The following is a 27,256-nucleotide window of genomic DNA, read 5'->3' as shown; positions in this document are numbered from 1 at the left end:
GGAGGGGCGAGATGGAAGTAGGTTTCCCCAGAGAAACGACTGACAAGCTTAAGCCGTCGCTGGGAGGCAGGGCTGGGTTCAAATCCAGCAGCGGCCACTTACTGACCGACCTCACGCAACCCCTACCCTTCCTTGGCCCGTTTCCTCATCTGGAAAGCGGGCCTCAAACCTGTTTCCTGAGGTTGTGGCTGGGCTCCTCCTGACTCGCAGCTCCACAGCTGCCAGCCCTGCAGTCCCGGGACAATTGCTTCACCTCTCTGAGACCTGTTTCTCCATTTATAAAATAGGGCTGGTGACAACTTACTCTGTGGCTGAGGCTTGATGGTGAGGATTAAATAAATGAACGTGTGTATACGCTGACAGGCAGTTCTGGGTGTGGGGAACTGCTCAGGTTGTAGCACCTTCAGTGCTGTAATTTTTGTTGAGCACCTACTACGTGCCTGACCCTCTTGTAGACCCAGAGGCTGCTGCAGTGAAGGCACAGACATTTGAAAACGGGATGGCAGAGGACACTCAAATAATCACACGGTATGTAAGGAGGGAGGAAGGGAGGGACTGTGGGGTTACATGTGTGTGAGTGCTTCACTGGGTGCTGGGGGTTTTCCTTTGTGGCCAGGAAGCTCAGGGTAGTCCTCTCTGAGGTGACACTTGGGCAGAGACTTGAGTGATGAAAACGGAGCAACCACACAAGATCTAGGGTCGTTCTAGTTTTGAACGACCACAGTGTGACAGAGAGAGGGAGGGTGGAAGAGAAAGGCGGGGAGCAGATCATGTGGGACCTTGTGGGCCACGGTGACAACTCTGTCCTTTCCTGAGTGACTGGAACCACAGGAGGGCTTTGGGCAGGAGGGGCATGGCCTGATGCTGGTGTCCCAGGGTCCTTCGGGCTGTGTGGGACAAGGAGCAGGGAGACAGCACAGGCTGCGTGACTCTCCAAGTGGGAGACAGTGGTGGACAGGACCATGGAGGAGCCAGGGATGAGAGACAGGGGGCGGGATCTGGGAGTATTTCGAAGGTGGAGCCGTGCAGATCGAGTGGATGTGAATGTAAGTGGAGTGAGGATGTCCTGCAGGGCTGTGGCCAGAGGAGCTGGGAAAACGGCTCCATGCACTGCAGGGCACGCCTGGGTGAAGAGCAAGTTTTGGTTTCACTGTTTGTACTGCCTACTGGCCCCCGGCCTGAAGCTGGAAACCAAGGGGATGAGGGTGAAATAGGTAAGCATGAGATGCCACTGTCCTAAAGTAAGGGGAGAGACCTCGGCATCCTCTCAGCTCCCCTGGCGGCCCCCAAGCTACTGTCCAGGTGCCCTGGAAGTTGCTGGACACTTCCAGCAACGGCCCTTTGATGACTGAGCACTTCTGAGCAATTGCCCAGTACCCCCCGCAAGCTGGCCAGGACTATCTCCTTTGCTCACAGATTCACAAAGGCTGTTGTTCTGACCATTTATTGGGGACCATCTGTTAAGCACTGAGGTGGGGAGGGGAGAAGGAAGGAAGCTTGGAGGCCTCTCTCCTTCCCCCACCCCTACAGCCTTCAGGTCTCCGGATGTTCTGTTTCCAAGTACAGGCTGGGACCCCCAGTGACAACAGGGTCACTGACTGATTCTGCGGAAATAGGGAAGGGGGGAGGTGGACCCTGGAGTCCACAGGCCTAGGCGTGGAGCTGGTGTGAGGCACACAGATGTCAGGATGGTCCCAGGACAACAGGTCCCAGGGACCCGGGGTCCCCTGAGGTCCAAGAAGCAGCAATAACCCTGGTGGCTGATGAGTCCTCAGCTCAAGACAGGCTGTCCCGGGAGCCTGGGCTTCTGGCGCTGGTTGGGCCCGATGTACTGGAGAGGCACGTGGGTGGGGGCTGTGATCCTATCAGTGCCGAGGTAGGGCTGGAGGGCAGGTGGCACGAGGACTGAGCCGTCCTGGGGACAGAGCAGACCTCAGGCCACTGCCGCTGCATGAGCCCTCTGCCCTCTGTCCCTCTGGGCGCAATCCTTCGGCCCCTCACCTTTTGCTGATTGCTCTCCAGGAGGGCGATGAGCAGGCGGGGGACAGCACAGGCGGTGGCATTCACCTGGGAGAGGGCCACGCTCAGACAGGGGCCCGCCAGGCCTCCCAGGGAGGGGCTGAGGCCGTGTGGGAAGTGGTGTGGGTGTGGGGAGGTGCAGGCACTCACCGTGTGGGCAAACTGCAGCTCCCCAGCCTCCGTCTGGAACATGATGTGGAGGCGGCGGCTCTGGAAGTCCGTGCAGTTGGAAGCACTGGTGACCTGGACAAAGGGGTGGGGTTGGGCTGAGGGCATCAGCTGTGGGGGGTGATGTCATCCACCTTCCACCCTGTGTCCCCACCGGAGCCGGGGCTCACCTCGCCAAAGCGACCCCGGCCTGGCATCCAGGCCTCAATGTCGAACTTGCGGTAGGCAGGAAGGCCTAGTTCTTGGGTGGGCATGTCCAGGACCCTGCAGCCATGGAGAAAGACAAGGCGAGGTTCAGGGTGAGGAGAGAAAAAATGGAAACGATGGAAGAGAAGGTAGCCAAAAAAGTGGGCAATGGAAGTAACAAAAAAGATAGTGGCAGAGGGGACACCTCCTTGAGGCAGGGGCTGGTGATGGAGAAGCAGATACAGGAGGAGGGACAGGAAGGAGCTGATGGGAGAGGAGGCCAGGGAGGAGAAAAGGCACGTGGCCATATCTCCAGGCTGTTCACCACAGCCAGTCACACTGTAATAACAGCACCCCCAATTTTTGTAGTGGGTCATGCAGAAAGATGTTTGCATTTCTGTGTCTTTTGAAAGCTACATGTGACTGGTGGTGAGAGGGGAAGTAGGCATCCAACACTCAGGGGCGTGTCCCCTTCTCATGGGGCCAGGAGGAGCCGGCAGGGACCACGCATGGGAGGCAGCACCCTAGGGATGGGGAGCAACAGGGAGGAAGGGGCCTGGGTCTCGACCCTGTGCTGCTTAAGCTGTGGTTACAACCCCATAACCCTAATGAAGACTTCAGAGGTTGACAGGCAGAGAGCCTATATACAATGGTAATACAGGGAAAAGAAGGTGGGGGAGAAGTGGGGAGGACTTTCAAAATGGAGAAGCATCAGCCCAGCATCTACCTCCTCGCCCCCCTCACCCTCCACCGCAGCCGCCCCCTCCGCACCGGAAGTGCAAGCCCAGCTCTGTCAAGATCTCCATCTGTAAGGACAGAAACTCCTCCAGCAGCTGTGAGCTCTGTTCCAGTCCTGGGCCTGTCACCCCAAACATCTCCACCTGGGGCAGAGCAGGGGCACAGGAGTCAGGAGACCCTGGGCTGTGGGGGTGACCCCCCCAAAGCGCCTGCTATGCCAACCTTGGTGAAGTGGTGCACTCGGTACAGCCCCCACGGCTCCTTCCCTGTGTCGGTCTCTGCCCGGTAGCAGGTACTGGAACAAACCATTCTGGGGGGGGGGAGCAGGGGAGGTCAGGGAAGGGAGAGGGAATGTCACAGGTGGGGACAAGGTCTACAGGAGCTGGGCATCACCTGATGGGCAGGTCCCTGAAGGCCACGGAATGGTCCATGAAGTAGCCTGGAAGGAGAGAGGGACAGAATGGATCAGCCAGGGCTGCCTTCCAACCATAGGCAACTTCTGAGAGGATCAGAAAAGGTGTCCCCTCTGGCAGATGCAACCTCCCGTCGGGGCGCAGTCGACGGCCTGACGTCTGCACCTGTCCGGCCCTGGGGTTGCTGAGGTGTCCTGGGCAGGCGGCTGCCCCGCTCAGGATGCTCCAAGTCGTCCCCCTATAATCCCTCCTGCTCTGAGGGCCCTGGAGGTGGACTCACTGCCCCTGGCCCCAGGCAGGTGCTCACCTGCAAGCCCCACCTCTGCTGTCCCGGCCAGGTTGAGGTCTTCAAAGCGGGAGGGGTCGATGTTGTAAATTTGGGACGGGTTGGCATTTGGGGTCATCCCGCAGCCTTCCTGAGGAGGAGGCCAAGCCACAGAGGTCGGGACAGGTAACCATGGCATCCTCCATCTTTGCGGTCACAACCCCTACTTGTCCCCTAGGAGCATCTGGAATGACCCTGGCCTCCCAGTTCCGTCCTAACCCCTTGAGCCAGCCTCAGGACTCTTTCCTCGGGGGGCAGACTAGTCTCCCTGCCCAGGCCCCCCAGAACGGGGCCCGGCACACAGCTTAGCATAGAGAACAGAGTCCTCACTCACAAACACAGCTCCTCGGAGAAGGTCTGGCACCGTCATGGGGGTGAAGCCCTGTGTGGGGGAAGGGAAGGGGTGAGAAGCGCAGGCAGGACCCCCGCTGGACCCCGAGCTCAGGCTTGAAGAAGGGACATTGCAGATGGGCCAACGGTGCCCCCTGCCACTCCAAAGTCCACTCCACTCCAGAGGAAGTTGAGGAAGACCCAAGCAGTGGGCTTGGAGCTGGCCCTGGGGTCCCTGTCACTGGGACCCTCTTCTGGTGCTTGACGGCTTCCACACTCAAATCATCCCACACGGGGCAGCCAGAAGTATAGTTTGATCATGTTCTTTGCCTGCTCAATTTAAATGAAGCCTCCCAGGGCTCCCCAGGGAGCATTTAAGGCCCTCACCACGGCCAATGCCTCATGCACTCAGCGCCTGCCGGCCCCTCTGGTTTCAGAGCACGTGGTTCCCCAGCACTCCTTTTCCGTGGTGGGCAGGCCGTGAGTGCATGGTTACAAGGATGGCTCTGCCTCGCGCCTACACCTAAGCCTTAAGGCCTTGGGCGACTTACTCCAGGCCTCAATTTCTCCATCTCTACAGTGGGGGTAACACTAGCCCCCACCTCATGAAGTTGCCATAAAAATGAAATGTGTCAATGATACATACAAAGTTCTGAAAACAGGAACTAGAACAGAGGTCACACCCCTCCTCAACGTTTTGAGCCTTCTGAGGTCAGCTTCAACACCTCCCCCTCTGGGTAGCCCTCCCATCCTGGACCATACCCGGTGGATGAGCTTGTTGAGTGTGAAGTTGACCAGGCCGTGTTGCAGGAGGGCTCCAGCCCCGCGCAGGTAATAGGAACGGTGGCCAGACACGTGGGACAGGCGCCTGGGAGACAGATGGGCACACAGGCATGGGTGTGTGGGTTAGGGCTGGCGGGGAGAGGGGGCCCACACACCCTGGGGCAGAGGCCCAGCTGCCAAATGGGAGACCGGGCATCAAACATTCATGCAGGGTGTGGCCTTGGTGGTTCAACATCCCGTGCTGGGGCAGGGGGAGGCAGAGCCGGCAGCCAGCTGTTGGGGTGGAAAAGGCTGGGCAGAAGGGGCTGGGGCGGGGGCTCACTTCTGACGGATGATGTCGAGTTTCTCGGCAATTTCCAGGTGGCCCCGGGGTTGGAAGGAGAAAGCTGGATGTGGATGAAAAGCAAGGGGGTGAGAAGGGGTGGGGGGACTGGGACAGAGAAAATGAAGATTAGAGAGAGAAAGCAAGAAGGAAAGGCAGCAAGACAGAGGGAGAGAAAAGAAGAGAGAGGAACACAGACCTGGAAAAGAGACAGAGAGAGGAAGGAAGAGAAGAGAGAGAGGGAAAGAGAAGGAGGCAGAGACAGAAAAGGAGAGGAAGGGAGACAGGGAAGAAGGGAACCCTGGGTGGAAAGGAGAGAGAATCAGAGAGAAAGGGAGACACACAGAGCCAGGGAGGAAAAGCACATGAGAGAGGGGGCCCAGGACAGAGCCATCAGCCGGCCAGACACACGCCTGGGCACACACAGAGACAGCAGGGTGAGAGGGCCCGAGGGGGTGAGGGGACAGAGAATGAAAACAGAACCTCCCCAGACACACTGGCTGGAGCCGGCGAGGCAGTGAGCTGGAGCCACCTCCGCCGTGCCTGGGGCTCTACAGGTGCAAGTGCAGTCCCAGACCCTAGCAGCCCTGCCCCCGCCTAGGGTCCCTAGGTCTGAGTGTGACCCACCTGGTTTGTCCCCAATCACATGCAGCACTCGGGCCCGGCTCTCGTCCCCGACGGGCTGTAGAGAGACAGAGGGCATCACCGGGAAGGTGACACTAGGCAAGCCCCTGGCTGCCTGCTGCCCAGCACCGGGCTTACCACGTCTGGGTGGGTCTGGTTGGGCAGCCTCAGTGCCCGCAAGTAGAACTGCTCCTCAAGCAGGGCCTTCTTGGGGTACAGGAGCACAAGTTGCTTCCGGATCTCCCGACCATGTGCCCGCAGACTCTGGTATTGGGGGTTCTGAGGGTGGGGCAAGCAGGGTTACCCCAGGATAGGGTGGGGGAGATCCTCAAACAGCCTGACTGGGATCCTGGCTGGCAGATCCTCATGGTAGACATTCGTTGCCTCCTCTTTTGGCCCAATATCCTTAATTTCCTTTAGAAAACCTCCCTTTTCCCCTCCCCTTCACATGGCATGTCCATGGGGACGTGACTCAGGCCTGGATTACTGGAACACTCCATTGCCTTGGCCACAGTGATTGGCTCAAATAGAGGCACATGACACAAGCCAAACTCATGCGAATAGGCCCAGGACTATGGCTGGAGCTGTCAGGGAAGCAGTTTTCTCTGCGCCCAACTGCCTCTTTCCACCAAAGGGAGAATGCTGGTCTGGGAATAAGAGGGAAGCAGAACCAAATATGAAGGCAGGACCTGGATCCAGCTGTACCTGAAGATTACATTTTAGTTTCATGAATTGATAGTGCCTGGTTTTCTTTTTTCCTTAATCCTGTTTGAGTTGCCACATACAATGGAGGAATCATGACCGTCACTGTCACACACAATGGGGGAATCATGACTGATATGATGCCTGCTGTCCAGCCCCCACCAGAGACAGGACAGCACCTCCCCTGGTACCTGCTGTGCTTGATTACTGTCCTGGTTCACCTGGTAGAAGAGAGAGAGACAGGGAGATTAGGTGGATGAAGTTGGAGGTAGGGAGGAGGGAGGGTGAAAGGTCAAACAGGGCCAAGGGATCTGCATTCCTTGCTTTGCTAATGCCTGGCTGGGTCCCTCCTGGCCTGTGCCTCAGTTTCTGTCAGTAAAGCTGGGAGGAGGCAAAATAACATAATAGAAATCACTGCTGCAGCCCTTTTTTGAGTGCTGCTTCACGCCTGGCTCCATACAGAGGGCCTTTGCACGGTCCTATTTCTTCACAGTGTACTCCATGAGGCTGGCACCAACATGACCTCATCTTGTGGATGAGAAAACTGAGGCTAGGAAAGGCAGTCTGTGAGCGTGTATGTAGAGGTCTGCAACCAAGGGCCTTCGACACTCTGAGCCTCTGTGAGCCTGAGCCGCAGAGGAAATCAGACAGACCTGGTCTGCATGCTGGGTGCTGACCAGCTGGGTGCCCTGGGCAACTCTCCGCCCCTCTCCGAGCCTCGGTATCCCCACTGTGAAACAGGGTGCCCAGCAGGCCGGTGCGCGGCTTCCCTGAGACAACGTGCCAGCACTCACTGACCACTCACTGAAGTCCACTGTGTGTTTGTTTGTTTTTTAATCCTCATCTGAGGACAGTTTTCATTGTTTATAGAGAGAGGGAGGGAGGGGGGAAAGGAGAGAGAGAAACATCTATGGGAGAAACATCGATTGGTTGCCTCTGGTATGTGTTAGGACCAGGATTGAACTTGCAACCTAGGTATGTGCCCTGACTGGGAATCAGTCCTGCAAACTTTTGGTGCACGGGATGACACTCCCACCAGCCAAGCCACTTGGCCAGGGCTCAACTGTGTTGTTTTTGTCGTCTGCCCCCTGTGCTGCACATGGCCCAGGGCCTGGCTCGCCCGCAGCAGGTCCCTGGGAGATGCAGTCAGTGTTGTGAGAGGCCTTCCAGCAGAGCGGTGAAAAGCAGCCCCAGTGAAAAGCAGCCCCAATGCCGGGACGCAAATCCTGCTGCCCCCATTTCCTGGCTGAATCTCAGGCACGTTTTAACTCCTTGGGGCCTCAGCCTGAATTGGGTTTGCACTGTAACTGTCTCAGAGTTGTGAGAATCAAGAGTAAGGAAAGCACCTAGAACAGTGCCTGGCACACAGTGATTGGTATACAGACATCTGCTATTATCTTTGTGACTGTCTTTCAGCCCTCCACGGTAGATGCTGTTGGCTGTCTCTGCAAACTTGCCTGCCCTCCTTCCTCCTTTCCCACAGGCCCCAAACTCAGTTTGCCCACCTAGACAGTCTGGAGTGCAGGAAATGTGGGCAGAGCTGAGGTTGCCTCTTGCTGCCGACAGGTGTGGGGGTGGGGTCTGGGCCTATGAGAATGAGGGTGCTCTGCTGGAGGCTCCAGGGAAGGTCTCCCTGCTCTTGAAAATGGCACTCAAGCCAGAGAAGTGCCATCTCCTGCCTCTGGCAGAGTCACTAGAAGAGACACTGTACTACTACTACTACTACTACTACTACTACTACTACTACTACTACGGCAGCCACCTTGGAACTGTGAGAGGGGAAACTGAGTTCAAATCACCACAGCGAAGTCACGGGTAGAGACAGAGGGAAAGGAACTGGGTTGGGGATGCTGGAGGAGCTGCTAATTTATCCACCCCAGTGTCCTGGACAGCATGTAATGTGAGGTAATCAATGTCCACTTCCTCCTTCAAGTTCCTTCCATTGGGTTTCTCATGACAGCAGCTGGAGGTGCCCTGGCCAGGTGGCTCAGTTGGATGGACTGTCATCCTATACATCCAAGGGGTTCGTGTTTGATCCCTGGTTAGGGCACATACGGGAGGCAACCAATTGATGTTTCTCACAGCAATGTTTCTTGCCTCCCCCCATTTCCTCTTTCTCTAAATTCAGTAACATATCCTTGAATGAGGATTAAAAAAGAAAAAGAAAAAGCAGCCAGAGGCATCCTGGCCCCACCCCCCAGCCACCTGGGACCCCCATTCTCACCAGCAGGGCCCGCACTGCCTCAGCCACGGCCCCCTTCTCATCCTCCAGACTCTGGATCTGCTCCTGCAGCTGCCTCAGCTCCTGCCACGTCGAGATCTGGGGGTGGACACAGCAGGGAAAGCTGTGAAGTGGCCCCATCCTTTGCCCCTTCTGGCTGGAGCCTCACTGCACTGGCCACCAGGACCACCGGTGGGCTGAGGCAGAGACCCTCACTGCTCACGGTAGCCATTCTTCCTTGCTTCTCTTCAGTACTAGGATTTCCTGATGCTTCTTTTTGGATTGGATGATGGACCCTAAGGGTAGCTGAACGTGACAACATCCTAAGGGACACAGCAAGAAGATGAAAGGATCTGGGCACTGAGGGATGTGGAGCTGAGGCCCCCGGAGCACTCAACTCTTGACTCCCATGTCAGAGCAAAAGAGCCTCTATCTGAGGGGCTGCCACAGCCGCTAACCCTGCACTCCCCAACACGGGTGAGGAGGGGTGAGAGAGGCGGGCACCCCAGCTATCATTTCCTGGGTGCACATATTGACATGGAGGCTGTCTGGGAGCCCAGGTCCCTGGGCAAATCCCTTTGTCCTTTCTGGTTGCAGTGACCCTTAGACAAAATGGTACAGACGCTGTCTTAGTGCCCCGGGACTGGGAATCTGAAGGGGAAAGCAGACCCCAGGGTGGGCTGCTACTCACTTGGTGGCTCCTCCTGGAAGATCCCTGGACATTTCATGCTCACCATGTGCAAAGTGACTCTGAGGAAAGCATTTCCCTCAAATCTGCTCCTCCTCCTTGAGGACAGCCCCACCAACTCCTGTCCCCCACCTCAAAGCCCTGGGCCTCCTCCTGGATGTCAACCCAGCCCTGAGCCCAGGTAAATGTCCTGTCCTTTCTGCCTGTGAATATCCATCAAATCTGTCCTCCCGCCCAGCCTTCAGGCTCAGCCCCTCCAATCTGGTCAGAGTTCTTCCACAATTCCTCTCTTGCCTGAAAGCAGCCACAGCTCCACAAACTCTAGGAGCAAATCACGTGCCACATCCCTCTTCACACTTCATGGCCCAAAAAAGTGTCTTTTAAGCTTTGGAATGTGATCCATTACTGGGTTATAACATTCATTTAGGATCTCTAAATCTGCACTTTAAAACACTGGTAAATGTACATTGAATTTACCGATTTTGTCATTTTTAAGCATACAGTTCAGTGGCACAAAGTACATTCATGCTGTTGTGCTATCTTGACCCCTATCCATCTACAGAACTTGCTCATCTTCCCCACCTGAAACTGTACCTTAAACACCAACTTCCATTCTCCCCTCCCCCAGCCCCTGGCAACCAGCATTCTTCTGTCTCTATGAAGCTGATTATGCTAAGTGGAATCATATAGTATGTCTTTTTATAAGTGGGTTTTTCCACTTAGCACAATGTCCTCAAGGTTCATCCATGACATAGCATATGGCAGGACTTCCTTTTTAAGGCTTAGTACTCCAGTTTTGTGTGTGTGTGTCCCATTTTGCTTATACATTCATCTGTCAATGGACACTCAGGTTATTTTCACATACTGGCCACAAGCATTGGTGTACAAATATCTGTTCAAGGACCTGCTTTCAGTTCTTTGGGGCATATACCCAGAAGTGGAACTGCTGGGTCATATGGTAACTCTACGTGTAGTTTTGGGAGGAACTGCCAGACTGTTTCCCAAAGTGGACACAACATTTTACATTCCCACCAACAATGCAGAGGGTTCCAATTTCTCTACACCCTTGCCCAGACTTGTTATTTCCTGCTTTCTTGACAACAGCCATCCTAAAGGGTGTCTGAGCTAGCACTTTTAAAATTAAATATAATAAAACACAAGAATGCATCACACATAGTAAGAACAAGAATTGTCGATAAAACTTTGGTTTTGTCTTTGGGTGTGTGTCCTGGATCAGGATGTGCGATGTTTCTTACTCTCGGCCACAAAGTTTGGAAGACAGAGTAAAGGCGGTGACACTCTAAATTACCTGCCTGTATGCTTTGGTGGCAGTGCTGGTCCCTCTACCTGGGACACTCTTCTCCTCTGTTCCCCTGGCTAACATCACTCACCCCACAAATGTTTGCCCAATGCCACCTCCTCTGAGAAGCCCTCCCAGTACTGTGTCCTTTACTCTGTCATCACAGCACTTACCAAAGATTAATTTTATGTTTTTAATTGTATGTTAAATCTCTCTTTCACTAGACTGTGAACTCAGATTGCCCTACTCACAAGTAAGCATAGTGGAATAGTCAAGACTGTTTCTGGAGCCAAACGACATTGTTCAAATTCCCACCTGTCACTCACAAGCATCATGATTTGGGTAAGTTACCGTATTTTTCGGACCATAAGAAGCACCCAGGTTTTAGAGGAAAATAGGAAAAAAATTTTGAAGCAAAAAATGTGGTAAAATATTTAATAACATAAGTAACACAATATTTCACCAATGTAAGTGTAAACAGAAGTCAACAGCAGCAGCATTAACAACCATTATTCCTCCCAAATGGCGGCAGCACGGGGGGGGGGGCGCGGAGGCGGGGAGTGAGTCTTATAGTCCGAAAAATACGGATAATTATCTTTTCTGAGACTTAGCTTCTCCTCTGATAAAATGGGGGAAATAATGGCACCTACTTCCCAGTGTTCTTGCAAAACTTAAATGAGATTCATATGTACAAAGCACTTAGAACAGGATGGTAGGCAAATCCAAGAGAGGGCTGCAAGGATTTGGGGTCCCCACCATTCCTCACCTAGAAGTATGGTGATCCTGGTTCCAGTTCCCCAAAAGATAGCATTATAGAAGTCCTGTGTATTTTATTACTCACCACCTATTCTCAACACCAGGAACATAGGTGCTCCTTACATATTGGTTTATTCATTAAATAACCCTATTTAACTGCCTACTATGCGTGGGGGCAGATGCAGGACCTTTCACTCTCTAAAGGCAAGAACCACTCCCACTCTCCCACTCCGTCAGATTCACACCCCGGTTTCCCTCCTCCCCCCGCCTTTGCATTTGTTCCTAGGATAAGCCTGGCGTGAAGTCGAAGCACAGGAGACGTGGGCACAAAGATCCTAGCGCAGAGTAGATACCCAGCTCGCTTTATGGAACAAGCGCATAATGGGTAGTAGTTTGGAGAACAGGGACTTTGCACTCCGGGGACAACTAGTACATTCATGAGGGCCAAGCACAATACTGGTTACTTTTGGGAGGGAACTAAAATTCCTGCAAGGAGACCGCTCGCAACTGGAGAGCGTCTCGCACGCCCAGTTTTCCGTAAAGCGAACAGCCAATAGGCAAAGAGCTTCGGCCCCACGCCAGCTCCGCCCAAGCAAGCTCACTCACGATCGCCTGCAGGTCTTCTGGCCGCAGCTCCCCCTTGCGGTGTTCTAGGGTGCGCGCGACTTCTTCCGGGCATGCGCAGAGCCGCTCCATGTCCAGCTGAGGGAGTGCACTATAGCCATCGCGCGCGTGCTCATACAGGAGGTTCCGTACTCGTCTCTCGGTTGTGAAACTCCTCCTTGGGCTGTGGTTGCACACACAACCTCTCCGGGGCCGGATCCCTCGGCAGGCCACAAAAGACCACAAACGCAGTGCTGTGGAGGCAGCCATCTTGGCAGGAGAACGAGCAGACACACACCCTTCGTCCCGTCCACTCCGCATTTAGACCAATTGCAAAGCAGTGTCCTGCTCCGGATGAGCCACTCAGACCCTGGAATAGGTGAGCCCTACCATATCCGAGAAAAGTGTACCGAGATTGACTTTGTCGTTGCCCAATAGCAGTCTGTGCTACGCCTGTCGTTGTACGTGAGGCAGAACCAGCCAATCCCAGCCGGGCTAACCCCCGGAAGTGGCAAGAAGCTGGATTCAGCGTGTCTGCGGGCCTTACTAGGGTTGGTGAGGTCGAAAGGATTCTGGAATATCTGTAAACCTCTCCAGTTCTCTCAGTTTCTCTTTACTTTAGTATGCAGGCGTGGGCGGTGGGGTCCCCAAGAGCCTTCCGAGAGGAAGGCGTCACAGGACATTACTTAAATTTAACCAGAAGGTCCTGAGAGCGGGAAGGGGAGAATTTGGGTCCTTGTCCAACTACGGCCACTTTCCCCTACTCCTTTCTGAGTCTGTTATCCACTAATACAGGAACGCTGCAGGTGCGGAATGTCTTGGTCCCACCTTCTCCGTGGCCTCAACACGTCCTTAAGTTATGGTAAGTGGGAGTCTTGAGCTGCAGAGACGAGGCTGGATGACGCTTATCTCCTCTGGGACGTGAGTGCCTCTGCCGCAGACCTGAGGGAATCAAGGGTTTTAAATCAAGGATGGTTGCACGGTGGGTTTTGGTGGAGCTCTGGGTGCAAAAGCAAGATATGAGAAGTGGTTGCATTGAGGGCTACTTTGCATCGGGTGAGTACCAGGAGTTTGGTTCAATTACTTATTTCTTTAGTAACTGCTCTACTTACTAAATACCACCGTGGTAGTAGAGACATCCAAGCAAAGCGTTTAACGCATTCATTCAGCTGATATTTTTCAAGAGCTTTGTATGTGCCAGGCACTGAATGGGACACTTTGTTTATGAACTTACTCCTACAAACATTGAACTACTTTTAATGGGCCATGCCCTTTGTGAGGTATTTCATTCACTTATTTACTATGCAAACCTTTATTAAGCACTTTCTGTTTGACATTCACCAAGGATCACAAGGCTGAGCACGATAGGCCTGCACTCTGCCTGGGGAATCTGGGTTAGCTTAACATGCAGGTTTAATGGTAGCTTCTCACACATGGTGCTCAGGAGGGAGACTTGATTATGGAGGACACTGAGGGGTGAAGAGTCTTGCTGAAGGGCACACCACTAGGAAGAGACTGCTAGGAATGGCTCATCCTCTTTGAGGATTCTGCTGTATGAGACAAAGATGTGGAAATGGAGAGTAGGGCCAGGACCTACCCTGTATATAGAGGGGACTTTGGATATGAAAGGGCATCCAGCCCTGGCGGGTGTGGCTTAGTGGGTTGAGCACCGGTCTGCAAACCAAAAGGTTACAGGTTCGATTCCCAGTCAGGGCACATAGCTGGGTGTGGCCCAGGTTCCCCAGTTGGGTACATGCAAGAAGCAGTCAGTCAATATATCTCTCACACATTGATGTTTCTTTCCCTCTCTTTCTCCCTTCCCCTCTCTCTAAAAGTAAACGAATAAAATCTTGAAAAGAAAGGGCATCCATGCCAGTGACAGGAAAGGATGGACCTCAAATTGGACTGGGAACTTTTTTTTTAAAGATTTTTATTTATTTATTTTTAGAGAGAGGAGAGAGAGAGAGAGAGAGAGAAACAATAATGTGCAGTTGCTGGGGGTCATGGCCTTCAACCCAGGCATGTACCCTGACTGGGAATCGAACCTGCGACATAGTGGTTCACAGCCTGTGCTCAATCCACTGAGCTATGCCAGCCAGGGGACTGGGAACTCTTAAGAGTGCTTGATCCAGGGCTGTCTCGGTCACCACCGTGCCTCCATTACTGGGTCCAAGACACAGTAGGTGAGATATGAATGTTGGCCAGAATCCAGCTATCTTAGAGTCTTTTTGCATTCTACATTCTATCCATGAGCAGATCCTGTGGGTCTGCCTTGGAAATATATTCCCTCCCCTACCTGCCTTTCCTCTTCCTACAGTGCAGTCACACTGCTGTCCTTTCTGTTGCTGTGTTTGGGGACACAGGCTGCAGCTGGGTGAACGAGGGGATGAGTGGGGAGATGAGGTGAAGGAAATACTGGGGCCAGACCGTGTGGGGCCTTGTGGAAGGACTTTGATTCTTACCCTGAGTGAGATGGCCCCACAGGAGGCACTGGGAAGGGAAAGGATGTGATCTGACCTAGGTGTGCTCAGCGTCCCTCTGGCTGCATGATGGAACAGATAGTAGGAGTCAGAAGACCCAGGAGGAGAAGGACACAGAAGAAGAGGGTGGACAGGACCCTAGTGGGTGCAGTGGAGACAGCACAAGTTAGTGTAGGTGTGATGCACAGAACAGTAGGCGAACATTGTGAGCTCATTTGCTTTTATTATCTTTAAACAGCATTAAAATTAATACTTCCCTTGCAGAATGAAATGAGTTAATTCATGCAAAATGCTGAAAATAGAACCTTAACACGTGGTAGTTGCTCGATAAATGTTAGTTGTTATTACTGTTATCTGTATGTATCCGGAGATATAAATAGGGATCTTATAAAGTGCTTGGAACGGTGCCTAGAACACCAGAATTGGATCACTAATACTGTTATCTGTTCCCTGGGATAATAACCACCACCACCCCCCCCGCCCTCCTGGTTGTGTCTCTCCAGGTATAGCCCTGGTCCCCCAGCTCTGGGCCATCCGCCCCATGGCCACTCTGAACCAGATGCACCGCCGGGGCCCTCCAAAGTGGCCACCTACAAAACTGGGTCCCACAGAAGGCCGGCCACAGCTGAAGGGTGTAGTTCTGCGCACATTCATTCGTAAACCCAAAAAGCCCAACTCGGCCAACCGCAAGTGCTGCCGCGTGCGCCTCAGCACAGGCCGGGAGGCTGTCTGCTTCATCCCGGGAGAGGGCCACACCCTACAGGAGCATCACATCGTGCTGGTGCAGGGCGGCCGGACCCAAGACCTTCCTGGCGTCAAGCTCAAGGTTGTGCGTGGCAAGTATGACTGTGGCCATGTGCAGAAGAAGAAGTGACCACCAGGCGCGTGGTTGTGCCGGGATTCATGCAGAATAAGAACCTTTGTCTCTGGGTTCCTACAATATCTTTGGGAAGCTAGGCCAGCTCTAGAAGCAGCCTGTCCTGGTTCAAATCCTGGCTTTGCCTCTTTCATTTCCCTTTTCCATCAGGACTACCAATAATAGCCCATGGAGGTCCTGGGTGTGAATTAGAAAAAGGTGCCCCTCTGCCAACACCCTGGGTGTCCACATATAGAGTGTTGGTCAGGAGGCTGCATCTGCTGGGCCAGTACACTGTACTGCCACCTCATGGGAAGGGCTTGCAATAAATACACAGACCCTGTGGTTGTGATGTGTACCACTTGCCGCGTTCACCCTCTCTGTGGTCTTGGCAGCTAACATGTCCTCCGGGCCTCTGCTCTGTCCTCTACCCACAGCATCTCCTTTGATGGGTTTGGTGGATAGTAGACACTCTGTACACAGCACATGCTGATGGGGACTCAGTTTTAAGTTTTGGCATCTGGTAGCAGAACTGAGACCCAGTTCTCCCTGCTGGCCCTGGGACCTGGGCAAGGGGAGCCCCACCCCCATGCTTCCTCCTGAAAGTGGCAGTAACTGTAATGGTGGCAATGAAGGGGCATCAAGAAAGGACTGAATGGGGGTTGCCGCTGCCTACATGGGAACTTCTTGAGAATTCTGTTATTCTCAGAGTCCTGGGTTCAAATTCTGCCTCTGCCTCCTAGTTATTCTGTGACTTTGGGTTTGTTTGTTACCCCCTCTGGGCCTGTTTGACCCCTCAGAAAACAGTCCTGAAAGTAATCCTACCCTTACCCGATCTTATGCTTGGCCATGTTAGATTTTAAGATTAGATGTGCTTAAAATCTAACTTTTTATATCTTTTTTAAAGGTTTTATTTATTTTTTGAGGGGAAGAGAGTGAGAAAGAAACATTGATTGGTAGCCTCTTGTATGCGGCCTTGGAATTTGTATGTAAATGGGACCTGGGGGGGAGGGGCGGCGGCGGTGGCCTTACAGGAGACAAGCTGCCCGTGAGGCAGAGGCTGCAGGTGTGGGTGGATGGCACTGTATAGCCCTGGCCTCCGATTCTGCAAGAAAGTGCCAGTCTGGCAAAGAGGGGAGGCACTGATGGGCTGGTGCTGGAGGAAGTCGCAGGAGCCTCAGAACTGAATCTGAGACCCCCAAACAACAAAGGGTTCCCTCCAGGTCAGGCTTTTCTGACTGGCTTCTGTTCCCTGCCAGCAATCAGCTTAACTCAAACATGCCAATGAGGGTCCTGTCCCAGGGTGGTAGTGGTTTCCCCTCATTAGCAATACAGTTTTGGCCTTTGTTTTCTGACTCAGTCTACCAAGTCTACCAGCTGACACCCACGTGTGAGGAAACAGTTTGCAGGCAAAGTAAAAATCTCGGTTAAAAATTGAACCCCCGGCTCGGGAAGCTGTGAACAGCCTGGTGAACAGCATGTGGGGTACCATGCTAAAGCAGCAAGTGGGGTTTGCTGGAAGCTGGCTGGGAACAAGCCACATGGGCCCCCAGCCATTCCTGAGCAACCTCTGGCTCCCGGCTGCAAAGCTGCCAGTGATTGGCAATGATGCCTGGGAGGTGGTAGTAGGTCCTGGAAGGCCTGATCAGGCTGGTGGGCTAGGACAGGCAGGTCCTGGAGGGGGTCACAAGGGCACTGTAGTGCCCCACCCAGGAGTGTGTGTCTCTCCCATAGTAAGAAGATGGGTATTGGATGCCCTTGCCAAAGTCGGTGAAAACGTGGGAGACCTGCATGGGGAAGGAAAATGAGAGTGAGGACCTGTGGGCTCCTCTTCCTCCAACTGGACTGACACTCCCCAAAATCAAGTAGGTGCTAGGCTCTGCCTTAGGTGCTGGGGATACAGCAGTGAGGAAAGCACTGCAGAGATCCTGGCCCGGCGGAGCTGACCATCCAGTAGGGGACCTGGACACGGCAGGGGTGGGAGTGGGGCAGAGGGGATTCTGCAGGAGGGTGAGGCTGTGAAGTGAGTAAGCAAAGGCCCACTGAGGTGACATTTGAGCAGACACACCCTGAAGGAAGGGAGAGAGCCACTTGAGGATCTGGAGGAAGGGTGTTCCAGACAGGAGCACCAGTGCAAAGGCCCTGAGGTGGGAGTGACGAGCCCAGTGAGGAGAGAAGTAGGGAATGAGGTCAGGTAGGGACTCAGCAGATGGTGTGGGGCTGTTGGGCCACAGGAAGGCTTTGGCTTCTTTATCTCACAATTTTTTATTGACCTAAAATTCACCCAACATAAAATGAACTATTTTAAACTGTACAATTCAATGTTTTTTTAGTAGATTCACAATGTTATGCCACCATCACCACTATCTAATTCTGGAATGTTCCATCACCCCATTAAAAAAAAAACCAACCCTCATATCCATTAGCCATTACTTCCAATTCCTCCCCCCCGCCCCCAGGCCCTGGCAACTACTAATCTATCTGCTTTCTGTCTCTAAGGCTTTGCTTATTCTGGACATTTCATAGAAATGCAGTCCTACAATATGTGGCCTTTGTGCCTGCCCTCTTTGATTTAATGTACTGTTTGCAAGGTCCATCCATGTTGTAGTGTGGATCTGTACTTCATTTCCTCCTGTAGCAGGATGAGAGGACTTTGGCTCTTACCCTGGGATGTAGCCACGGTAGGGCCACAAGCAGGGGAGACTGGTGATCCGGCTCCCTTTATAATGGGATCTTTCTGGATGTTGAGTCTGTTGGGTGGTGAAGCCCTGCACACTTTAGTGTGACTTTGGGTAGTCATGTCACCTCTTGTGCCTCTGTTTCCTCCTCTAGAATGGAGATAGAGCCAGGTGCTCAATAAATTTATGTTGAACAACTAGGCTGTTGTACTGATGAAATGAAAGGGAGAACTCTTGGAACAGGGCCTGGGATGTAATGAGGACTCAAGGATTGTTGGCTCTTACTATTAGAGGTGTCCAGTGGTGGGATGAGCTGAGAAGGGAGTCTGAGCGGAGCGAGAGGTTAGGTGTGCCTGGACTCACCTGTTGGCAGCCTCTTTGTCCACTGAAGGGCTGGGTTGGGTGAGGCGGAGAATTGACCACTTCATTTTCACGCACATCCAGAAGGTGGACCTGGAGCCAGTAGATGCAGCCATAGTTCTCTTGGGTGCCCCACCTGCCAGGTAGTGGTGAGCCTTGATGCCCCCACCACACCCCCCACCTGTGGGTTGGGAAGAGGGAGGCTGGGGGCTGAGCCTCCCAGCACTTTGATCAGGCTAGGGCTGCACACACCTACACATTATATCAGCCTGGGATTCTGGGGGGAAGAGGCTGGTGGTCCATGGATGGGGTCAGAGCCTGGGGGAGGAACCTGGGCTCTCCTGGGGTGGATTCCAGAGACTGAATCAGGTGTGTGTGTGTGTGGGGGGGGTGGTGAGTATGGTGCTCTGAGAGAAACCATGGCCTGGGGGATGGGACGAGGAGCCCCAGTATTTCGGGAGAGGAGCCTGAGGGAGTAGGACTCTGGGTGCTGTGGGAAGGAGTCAGAACCCCAGGGCAGAAGTTGGATTTTCTGTGGAGAGCGACAGCTGGAGGGAAGAGGAGTCTGAGTGTTTTGTGAAGAACCTAAGTGCCCTAAGAGGAGGGGCTCCTCATAGGCCTGCAGGCTCTGAAGCCGGCCAGTGCCTCTGGCCCAACTCAGTTTTCAGGGCACAATGCTGCCAACCTTTCTGAGGCCTTGGCATCCACAAGCCCTTAGGGTCAGGGCAGAGCTGCAGGTGATGGTGGTGAAGTGGGTGAGGGAGATACCTTGTTTCAGACTGAGCTGAGCCGGTCAGTGGCCCCTGTGCCAACAGCAAACCCTGGGTGTGCTGGGAAGAGGGTGGGGAGGAATGCAGAGTAGGGGCTCTGGGCTCACTGCGGCATCACTTCTCCTTTCAGCCTCACTATGAGGGGGGGCACAAGAACAGTGGCCAGCCCATGGCATTGATGGGGGCATGAAATGAGTCCCTTTTGCAGAACTGCTGCCACCACCATTGGTTAGGGAGCAGGTTGCCATTCTTCACTCACCTGTCGGCCACACAGATCTCGACCTGGGCACTGTCCAGCAGCTCCTGACACACCCCTTCCATCACCAGGTCCACAGCTGCCTCTTGAAGCACCATCTGGGAGGGGGAGAGGGTGTGCAGGCGGTGGGTAGTATGTGGAGCAGACAGTCACAGCCTGGAAGTCATCTCCTCTTAGAAGCTCCTTGACAACCATGTCAAAGCAGCCGGAGGGGTCTGCTCTGTAGACAAGATGGGTGATGGACTGGGCATCCCCACTGGCTGCTCACATCCCTCTATCATTTTCCACCCTGTCCTGGACTCCGGGATGCAGGCCTGCCTCTGATATTGGTGGGGACCAGGACATGAGTACAAATGGAGGCCCACACTGAGCAGGGAGTTCCGGGGCCTCCTAAAGTGTGGGGGGCTCAAGGTCTGAGGATGTGTTGCCTGTATGGACTAGTCCTTACCCTTTCCTTCCTGTTGGGTCAGCCCAATGAAGCTCCAACAGAAGACGGAAGTGAGAGAAGAGAGTAAAATAGGGGTATTTAACCTCCCGGCTCCCTCCCAAGGGATCACCTGGGACTCCTGTGTCTGTCAACGGAAAGGCACAGCTCCACACGGCCCTCTCCTCACAGCCTTCTCTGACCTATGTTTCAGTAACTGCTTCCTGCCCTTACCCCTGTCAGGCCTAGGGGTGGCAATGACCTTTCCCCCCATTGTTACTAGCCCCAGGGTCATGCGGTATCCCTTGTGGTCTGCCTACAGCTTTGTAAATAGCCCCTCTCCCAGCATTTGAATATACAGAAATAGTGTGGTACTGGAGAAAGAACTGTGAAGGTGCCCAGTGGAACAGAACATGGTGCTCAGGGATAGACCGAGATAGAACTTCAAAAATGATAGAGGCAACACTGGCATTCCATGAGGGAGGGATGGCTTCTTAGTAGATGGTGTTGGGAAAATGGGCCCCATGTATGGGGGGTGGGGAGGACTAGGTCCTTAGTAACAACACATTCAAAGGTGGATTAAAGATCTAAATGTGAAAGATAAAGTTAGGAATTTACCAGAAGAGAGTATGAGAATATTGTGAGAATCTAAGATAGGAAAGGATTTTTTAAAGTTTCAGCCCTGGCTGGTGTGGTTCAGTGGTTTCAGCGCCAGGGCCTGCAAACCACGAGGTCGCCAGTTTGATTCCTGGTCAGGGTACGTGCCTGGGTTGTGGGCCCGTCCACTGTTGGGATGTGTGTGGGAGGCAACCCATTGACGTTTCTCTCCCTCCCTTCCCCTCTCTCTAAAATAAATTCTTTTTTAAATTAATTAATTAATTAATTAATTTATTTATTTTTAGAGAGGGAAGGGAGGGAGGGGGAGAGAGAGAGAGAGAGAGAGAGAGAGAGGGAGAGAGAGAGAGAGAGAAACATCAATGTGTGGTTGCTGGGGGTTATGGCCTGCAACCCAGGCATGTACCCTGGCTGGGAATCGACCTGGGACACTTTGGTTCCCAGCCCCGCGCTCAATCCACTGAGCTATGCCATCCAGGGCTTAAAATAAATTCTTTAAAAATTTTTCACAAACAAATTCTAAAGCAAAAAAAGGAGAGATGGATTTGATCGTATGAAAATAACAACAAAGAACACCATGGACAGAGTTAATACAGAAATTTTTCCAACTTCCAGGATGGACAAGGGACAGACAGCTAGAATATATGAGAAATTCTTCTTGTATAACAACAAGAATAAGACATCAGCCCTAATAGAAAATATGAACAGGCAATTTATAAAAAAGGGAATCTGAGAAGCTAACAAGCATATGAAGAGATGTTTAATTACTACTAAATAAAAAACATGTAAATTAAAATTAAAACAGCAATGAGATATTACTTCACCCCTAATACACTGGCAAGTACTAGGAGGCTGGGTAATGCCATGTGAGAATGGTTGACCATGGGGGCAGGAGACAAGGAAATGGGTCTGAGGCATGAGGATAAAGAAAAATCAACCAACCAATCAGAAGTTCTGGAGCCAGATAACCTGGGTTCAAATCCCAGCTCCACCACTGACCAGATGTTGTAACCCTTTGTGCTTTATAATGTGGAGATAACAATAGTATCTATGTCACAGGGTTGTTGCCAGGATTAAGAGTTATATGTAAAGCATCAGAGAATAAGTACTTTGTTTGTTGTGTTCTTGTTATTTTACTGTTCATGTGTTTAATGCCTCCTCCCACCCTACATCTAAAATGCAAGTGAAAACAGCAGGTTCCTGATTTTTCTGAATTTTCCTTGTATCTTGACCTACAAAACACTGCCTGGTATACGGCAAGCCCTCAACAAACATTTGTTGAATGAATAAATGAGGGGAAGGTGAAGGTGGGTGAGGGTGAGGATGAGGACAGTGGTGTAGGGTCCGCCACCCTCCTTTAAGCCCCCGCCCCAGGGATCAAGGGCCACTCACTAAAAAGAAGTCACAAAACAGGTCTGGGAAGGAGCCCCCAGCACCACTGTTAGGTCCTTTTCCACAGCTCAGCCATCCCCACGTTTCACCTCCCAGCCTCTGAAGCCCTCTGTGTGATACAATGGGGTTGAAGACAAGAGACTCACCTGCTAGATGGCCCAGCAGAGTCCACCACCACCCAACTAGCTCTCGCCCACCAAGTTCCTCCCTCCTGCTTCCACTCTGGCCCCGCCTCCCAACAGTTGGCAATCCTGGTTCCACCCCACAATCGCTTCACTCAGCTTCTCCTCAGGTCCACTCCAGCTCCCTACCACACAGTCATCTTCCTTCTGCCGCTTAACTACTCGGCTTGTCCCCTGGCCCCGCCCCAGGCCCACTTCAAGGAGCTCCTCCTGCACTGGCCCCGCCCACCTGCTTCCAAGGAGGCCTCTGGTCTCTGCAAGCTCCGCCCCCACCAACACCCAATCGGCTTCTTCTCAGCCCTCCCCTGGCTCCACCCCCTTTAGCCACCTTGATGGAGTCTACAGTCCCAGCACTAGTGGTTCCTGACACTGCCCGGTCCCCTGGTTCCTTCAGTTCTGTCTCGCCCATCCACTTCGTCTCCTTCTATGGCTCATAGCCTAGCCTTGCCCACCCAGTTTCCCAAAGGCCTCTACTTCAGCCACGCCCCCTGACTCCTTACCCGGGCCCCGCCCCTGTTTTCTTAGCCGGGCCACGCCCACTCACTCAGCCTCCAGCGTTTCCCCACCTTATTTATCCCTTTAGTCTACCCGGCCCCGCCCACCGTTCTTTGGCCAGGTCCTCCACTCGCACGCATGCTCTCCGCAGGAGTTAAAAATGAGGTTGCTGCCCAGAGGCGCTCACAAGCAGTAGCACGTCAGGGCGCAGAGTGGAAACTCTTTCTCGTCCTTGCTATTGGGTGGGCAGCGCTGGGCCACCGAATAGAGTGCACGGCCTTCCGCGTGGCGGTCGTGAGCCAGCTGCAGCAGCCACACTGTGGGCCCATCCACTACGTCGCACCACGTGGCACACTGAGCGGCAGCAGGTCACCAATGCGCATGGCGGCATGTAGCTCGGCACCTGCACCAGCAGTTCTGGGGGCAGTGCGACCAAGGCTATGGGCTTGTCCACTGGCAGCCACCACCACGCAAGGGCCGGCGACCATCTTCAGTGGCTGGAATCCTGCAGGTGGAAAGGGGTTGGAGGGTCAGGGCAGTGCGCCGCCCTCTAGTTCTCCCAGAATGCGGGGCTCTTGCAGCTTGATCGTTACCCCACCAGCTTTAATGGACAGGGGCACTGCCACGGCCACGAAAACCGTGTACCTAGGCTGGGGAGCGTGATTTTTCCCTCTTGGGCAAAAGACCGCTGGCCAGACCTACTTCACCAGGATTGTTAACCATGGCTTCCATCTCTGGTCAGTGCACTAGTATGTATGTGCACTTTATATATATGTGACCATAAGCACACTGTAGACAGACGAGAAAACCACCAGGAGGAAACCATTTCCACCCCATTGTGCTCAACCTGTCCCAAGTCCTCGAGCCTTTGGAACTTATGAATTACCTCAACCTCTTCACTGAACATTCTTGTCACCTTCTTGTTCTAACCAGAACCCAGCTCCCCCGTGGCCCTTCCCAGTGGGTACATCTCCTTGCTCCTTGGTGCTGCTTCCAGACAACTCTGCATCCTTTCCTAAAGTCCCAGCTATGAATCTTGTCATCAAAGTAGATGGTACCCACCTTGTGAACCACCTGCTAGCCCAGATCACTATTGCTCACTCCTCCATTATTTTAGCTTCAAGCTCACTGTCACTTCCCCTACTCCCATCATCATTCTTAGTGATTTCCGTATCCAGGTAGGTGATCCTTCCTTCTGCCACCCCCGCCTCTGTTTCCTGCCCTTCCCTGCTCTCAGCCCCTCCCTCTTCCCATGGTTGCTCTGAGACCTTGTCTCAATCACAGCCTCTTCAGAATTTCAGTCTCAGGCATCTCTCTCCCACCCATCACCTCCTGTCTTTCCAGTTCTCTCCCTCCAGTGTCCCAAATTCCCACAACCCTTCCAAACCACTGTGATCTCCCATCCTAGGTGCTTACCTCTTTTTCACTTTCCCTTACTCCTCAGGCCCTCATTTCTTCCTAATCATTTACATTCACTGATTAATCACTGAAAATACAAGGTCTGTCCAGAAGGTATCCAGCCATGTACTATGAAAAAGAGACATTTATTGAAGAAGATACAAGACACAAGAAACCCTGTACATAGGACAATGATGCCTCAGTCCCCTTCAAAGTAGGCACCTTGGGACCTCACACAGTTCTCCCAGTCACCATCAGCTGTCCCGTCATATTTTCCTGAATCTCATCAATGGTCTGAAATCTCTTCCCTTTCAAAGGTGATTTTAGTTTTGGGAAAAGCCGTAAGTTGCAGGGTACCAAATCTGGGATGTAGTGGGGCTGAGTCACCTGGGTGATTTGATGTTTCACCAAAGAACTCTGCACTAGACGTGATGCATGAGTGGGCATGTTGTCGTGATGAAGCTGCCAATCACCATTTGTTCATAGCTGTGGCCTTCTGAATCATCTGAATAGTTTCCACAGGGGAATGTTCAAGCTTAATGCAAAATGATGCAGAGTCATTGTTCTACCAGGGGTGTCCAACATTTTGGTATCTCTGGGCCACACTGGAAGAAGAAGAGTTGTCTTGGGCCACATATTAAATACACAAACACTAACAAAAAATGATGAGCAAAAGAAAAGGTTTTAAGTAAGTTTACAATTTTGTGTTGGGGCACATTCATAGTCATCCTGGGCCACACGTGGCCCATGGGCTGTGGGTTGGACACACCTGCTACTCATTCAGTCATTTTGAATGGTAGGGCCACCTTCGCCCTATTCTTCCTAGCAGAATACGCCAACATCATTATAATAAACGCTTTAACTACAACCCTAAAAAAACAGTACACATGCTCATTCAATGGTGTCTACTGCCCCCACTGACTAGTACAGTGAAGTCATCATCGTTGATGTATCTGCATTTCAGTTTACATTTCTTGACTGCCAGGTTACACTGATGTTGCACAGACCTTTCTCATCATATTAACAATAGCTGGACTTTTTCTGGACTGACCTTATATTCTTTGCATACATCCTGCCTGTATTGTATTCAATACATGTGACCCTGGTTAAATTCAGCCCTCCACCTACCCTGTTCCTGCACCCACACAGTTAAAGTGGCTGAAGAACAATATACAAGTCCACTGGCTGGTCTCACTTCAAATTTTTGAACTTGACCCTCAAGCCCCTAAAACTGACTGACAATCAGATTATGTTTCTCTTATCCACTCACTCCTCCTTTCTATATATAACTATTTCTTTTTCTTTTTAAATGGATCTTGAGAGAGAGAGAAAGAGAGAGACATCAATTTGTTGTTCCACTTATTTATCTATTCATTGGTTGCTTCTTGTATGTGCCTTGACTGGGGATTAAACCCACAATCTTGGATATTGGGACAATGCTCCATCCAACTGAGCTACCTGGCCAGGGCTAGATAACTGCTTCATACCTTCTCCCCTACCTCCTACTTTATCACACCTCCTTCCACCTCTTCACTCTCTTCTTGCTTCCTATTTTGCAGAAAAAAAATACAAGTGATGAGAAGTAAACTTCTACAGGTCCCCAAAGCCCCATCTATTACCTACTTGCCTGGGACGCACACATGTCCCTCTGTGTACATCTACCCACCCCTTTCACCCACTCCAGGCCATGGTCTCACAGCTGTCCCCTTTCTACTGCACCTGCAGGACCACTTCTGCACTGGACCATTCCTGTCAGCCCACACTGTGTCATCTCTCTCATCTAGAAATCAACCCTCTCTTGACCCTGCCTCCCCTCCCAGCTATGGCCCCATTTCTTTGCTCCTCTTTATAATAAAACTTCTCAAAAAAGTTGTCTATACTTGTTGTCTCCATATTTTCTACTTCTGTTCTCTCTTAAACCTTCTCTAATCAAGCTTTGCTCCTCTCCACCACCCTGAAATGTCAAGGTCACCAACGATCCCCTTGATGCTGAGCCAATAGTTCTGTTCCATCCTCACCTTGCTTGACCTATCAGCAGCACCTGACATTGTGGGGTTGCTCCCCCGACACTTGGCTCCGGGCCACCACACCATCTGGACCCCTCCCATCTGCCTGGTGGTTCCTAGTCAGCTTCCTAGGCTGTTTGTCCTCTTATCTCTAATCTCAAAAAGTCAGGGTTCAGCCTTTGAAGCTTCTCTATTCTCCATCACCACTCACTGCCCTGGATATTAATTCATCCATCTTCATCATCTCTCACCTGGACCATCTTTCTCCCTGTGTCTTTCCTCAAATGTCTGTTCCTCACAAGCATCCAGGTCAGGGGTGAATACCTGCATCAGGTCCTCTCTCTCCCTGCCCAGAGCCCCCCTGTGGCTCCAGCTCACTCAGAGTAAACGCAAAGTCCTCCCCGTGGCCCCCAGTCTGTCCTCCCTCATCTCCTTGCCCTCATCTCTCACTCACTGACCCGGCCACACCAGCCTCCATACCTCAGGGTCTTGGCATGGGCTGTTTGCTCCACCTGGATCCAGAGTATTTTTTGCTCACCTCTGTACTTCCTTCAAGCCTTTGCTCAGATATCAGCCTCTCCTGAAACCATCCCTGGCCACCTTATTTATAATTTCAGAGCCTTATGACTGACAACAACCTACTCTCCCCTTTTCCTTATTTATATTTCTTTCAAATTTCTTTCACCTTCTAATGCCCTGTACCTAAGTATGTATAATTTACTTAATTATCTCCTTTCTTGTCTGCCTCCCTCACCACACTGTGATTGCCATGAGAGCAGAACTTTTGTTTCTTTTGCATACAACATTCCACAGTGTCCATGCCAGTGCTCAATACAGAAATATTAAATGAATGAGTGAATGAATCCTCACATTAGAAACCCACTACACAGCCCTGGCTCGTGTGGCTCAGTGGGTTGAGCACCAGCTTGTGAACCCAAGGGTCACCTGTTTAATTACCAGTCAGGGCACATAGCTGGGTTGTAGGCCAGGTTCACAATAGGGGGCACAAGAAGCAACCACACATTAATGTTTCTCTCCCTCTCCCCTTCCTTTCCCCTTTTCTCTAAAAATAAATAAATAAAATCTTAAAAAAAGAAACCCACTACACAGATGAAGAAACTGAGGCACAGTGAAGTGAAACAACAAGAACCCAGTGATTAAGACCT

The 27,256-nt window shown here is 52.2% G+C and overlaps 3 protein-coding genes across 9 annotated transcripts; 1 reads left to right on the top strand and 2 right to left on the bottom strand.

Moving 5' to 3' along the window:
- Positions 1 to 1,430: 1,430 nt before the first annotated feature.
- SARS2 (seryl-tRNA synthetase 2, mitochondrial) lies at positions 1,431 to 12,527 on the bottom strand. The gene is made up of 16 exons (XM_045846678.1): positions 12,182 to 12,527; positions 8,835 to 8,930; positions 6,802 to 6,831; positions 6,047 to 6,187; positions 5,912 to 5,966; positions 5,285 to 5,348; positions 4,942 to 5,047; positions 4,184 to 4,231; positions 3,832 to 3,940; positions 3,505 to 3,550; positions 3,334 to 3,421; positions 3,145 to 3,254; positions 2,358 to 2,451; positions 2,170 to 2,262; positions 2,002 to 2,067; positions 1,431 to 1,915 (listed from the first exon to the last, which is right to left on the bottom strand). The coding sequence occupies exons 1-16, from the start codon at positions 12,497 to 12,499 to the stop codon at positions 1,772 to 1,774; spliced, it is 1,608 nt and encodes a 535-aa protein (XP_045702634.1). The 5' UTR covers positions 12,500 to 12,527; the 3' UTR covers positions 1,431 to 1,771.
- An 11-nt stretch (positions 12,528 to 12,538) lies between these two features.
- On the top strand, positions 12,539 to 15,875 carry MRPS12 (mitochondrial ribosomal protein S12). 4 transcript variants are annotated; one of them, XM_045846682.1, is made up of 3 exons: positions 12,539 to 12,557; positions 12,974 to 13,040; positions 15,162 to 15,875. In XM_045846682.1, exons 2-3 carry the CDS (start codon positions 12,992 to 12,994, stop codon positions 15,530 to 15,532), a joined length of 420 nt encoding a protein of 139 aa, XP_045702638.1. In that variant the 5' UTR covers positions 12,539 to 12,557; positions 12,974 to 12,991; the 3' UTR covers positions 15,533 to 15,875. The 4 variants fall into 4 exon arrangements, with proteins under 4 accessions (XP_045702638.1, XP_045702636.1, XP_045702635.1 ...); XM_045846680.1 differs by lacking the exon at positions 12,539 to 12,557 and adding an exon at positions 12,675 to 12,729; XM_045846679.1 differs by lacking the exon at positions 12,539 to 12,557 and adding an exon at positions 12,683 to 12,761.
- Positions 15,578 to 22,713, bottom strand: FBXO17 (F-box protein 17). Of its 4 annotated transcripts, none has more exons than XR_006786581.1 (4): positions 22,156 to 22,713; positions 19,582 to 19,798; positions 18,556 to 18,645; positions 15,578 to 17,301 (listed from the first exon to the last, which is right to left on the bottom strand). XR_006786581.1 is itself a non-coding variant. In XM_045846684.1 (4 exons), exons 2-4 carry the CDS (start codon positions 19,674 to 19,676, stop codon positions 17,173 to 17,175), a joined length of 357 nt encoding a protein of 118 aa, XP_045702640.1. In that variant the 5' UTR covers positions 19,677 to 19,798; positions 22,156 to 22,713; the 3' UTR covers positions 15,578 to 17,172. The 4 variants fall into 4 exon arrangements, 2 of the variants coding, with proteins under 2 accessions (XP_045702640.1, XP_045702639.1); XR_006786580.1 differs by having other exon boundaries at positions 19,582 to 19,676; XM_045846684.1 differs by having other exon boundaries at positions 18,556 to 18,688.
- Positions 22,714 to 27,256: the final 4,543 nt, after the last annotated feature.

The sequence above is a fragment of the Phyllostomus hastatus genome, unplaced genomic scaffold, assembly GCF_019186645.2.
Source record: "Phyllostomus hastatus isolate PE091 unplaced genomic scaffold, TTU_PhHast_1.1 phas_contig_5, whole genome shotgun sequence".
In the NCBI taxonomy this organism is placed as follows: Eukaryota; Metazoa; Chordata; class Mammalia; order Chiroptera; family Phyllostomidae; genus Phyllostomus; species Phyllostomus hastatus.
This window is presented reverse-complemented; position numbering and strand designations above follow the sequence as displayed.

Coding starts and splice junctions, on each gene's coding strand:
- FBXO17 (XM_045846684.1), bottom strand. CDS start 19,676: ATGGTGCTTCAAGAGGCAGCTGTGGACCTGGTGATGGAAGGGGTGTGT. Junction 18,689..19,581: donor GAGATCTGTGTGGCCGACAG/GTGAGTGAAGAA, acceptor ACTACCTGGCAG/GTGGGGCACCCAAGAGAACT. Junction 17,302..18,555: donor GACAAAGAGGCTGCCAACAG/GTGAGTCCAGGC, acceptor TTCCCCATGCAG/GTCTCCCACGTTTTCACCGA.
- SARS2 (XM_045846678.1), bottom strand. CDS start 12,499: ATGCGGAGTGGACGGGACGAAGGGTGTGTGTCTGCTCGTTCTCCTGCC. Junction 5,048..5,284: donor CTCGACATCATCCGTCAGAA/GTGAGCCCCCGC, acceptor TCTGTCTCCCAG/GCGCCTGTCCCACGTGTCTG. Junction 3,941..4,183: donor TTCTCCGAGGAGCTGTGTTT/GTGAGTGAGGAC, acceptor CCTCCTCCTCAG/GAAGGCTGCGGGATGACCCC.
- MRPS12 (XM_045846682.1), top strand. CDS start 12,992: ATGTCTTGGTCCCACCTTCTCCGTGGCCTCAACACGTCCTTAAGTTAT. Junction 13,041..15,161: donor CAACACGTCCTTAAGTTATG/GTAAGTGGGAGT, acceptor GTGTCTCTCCAG/GTATAGCCCTGGTCCCCCAG.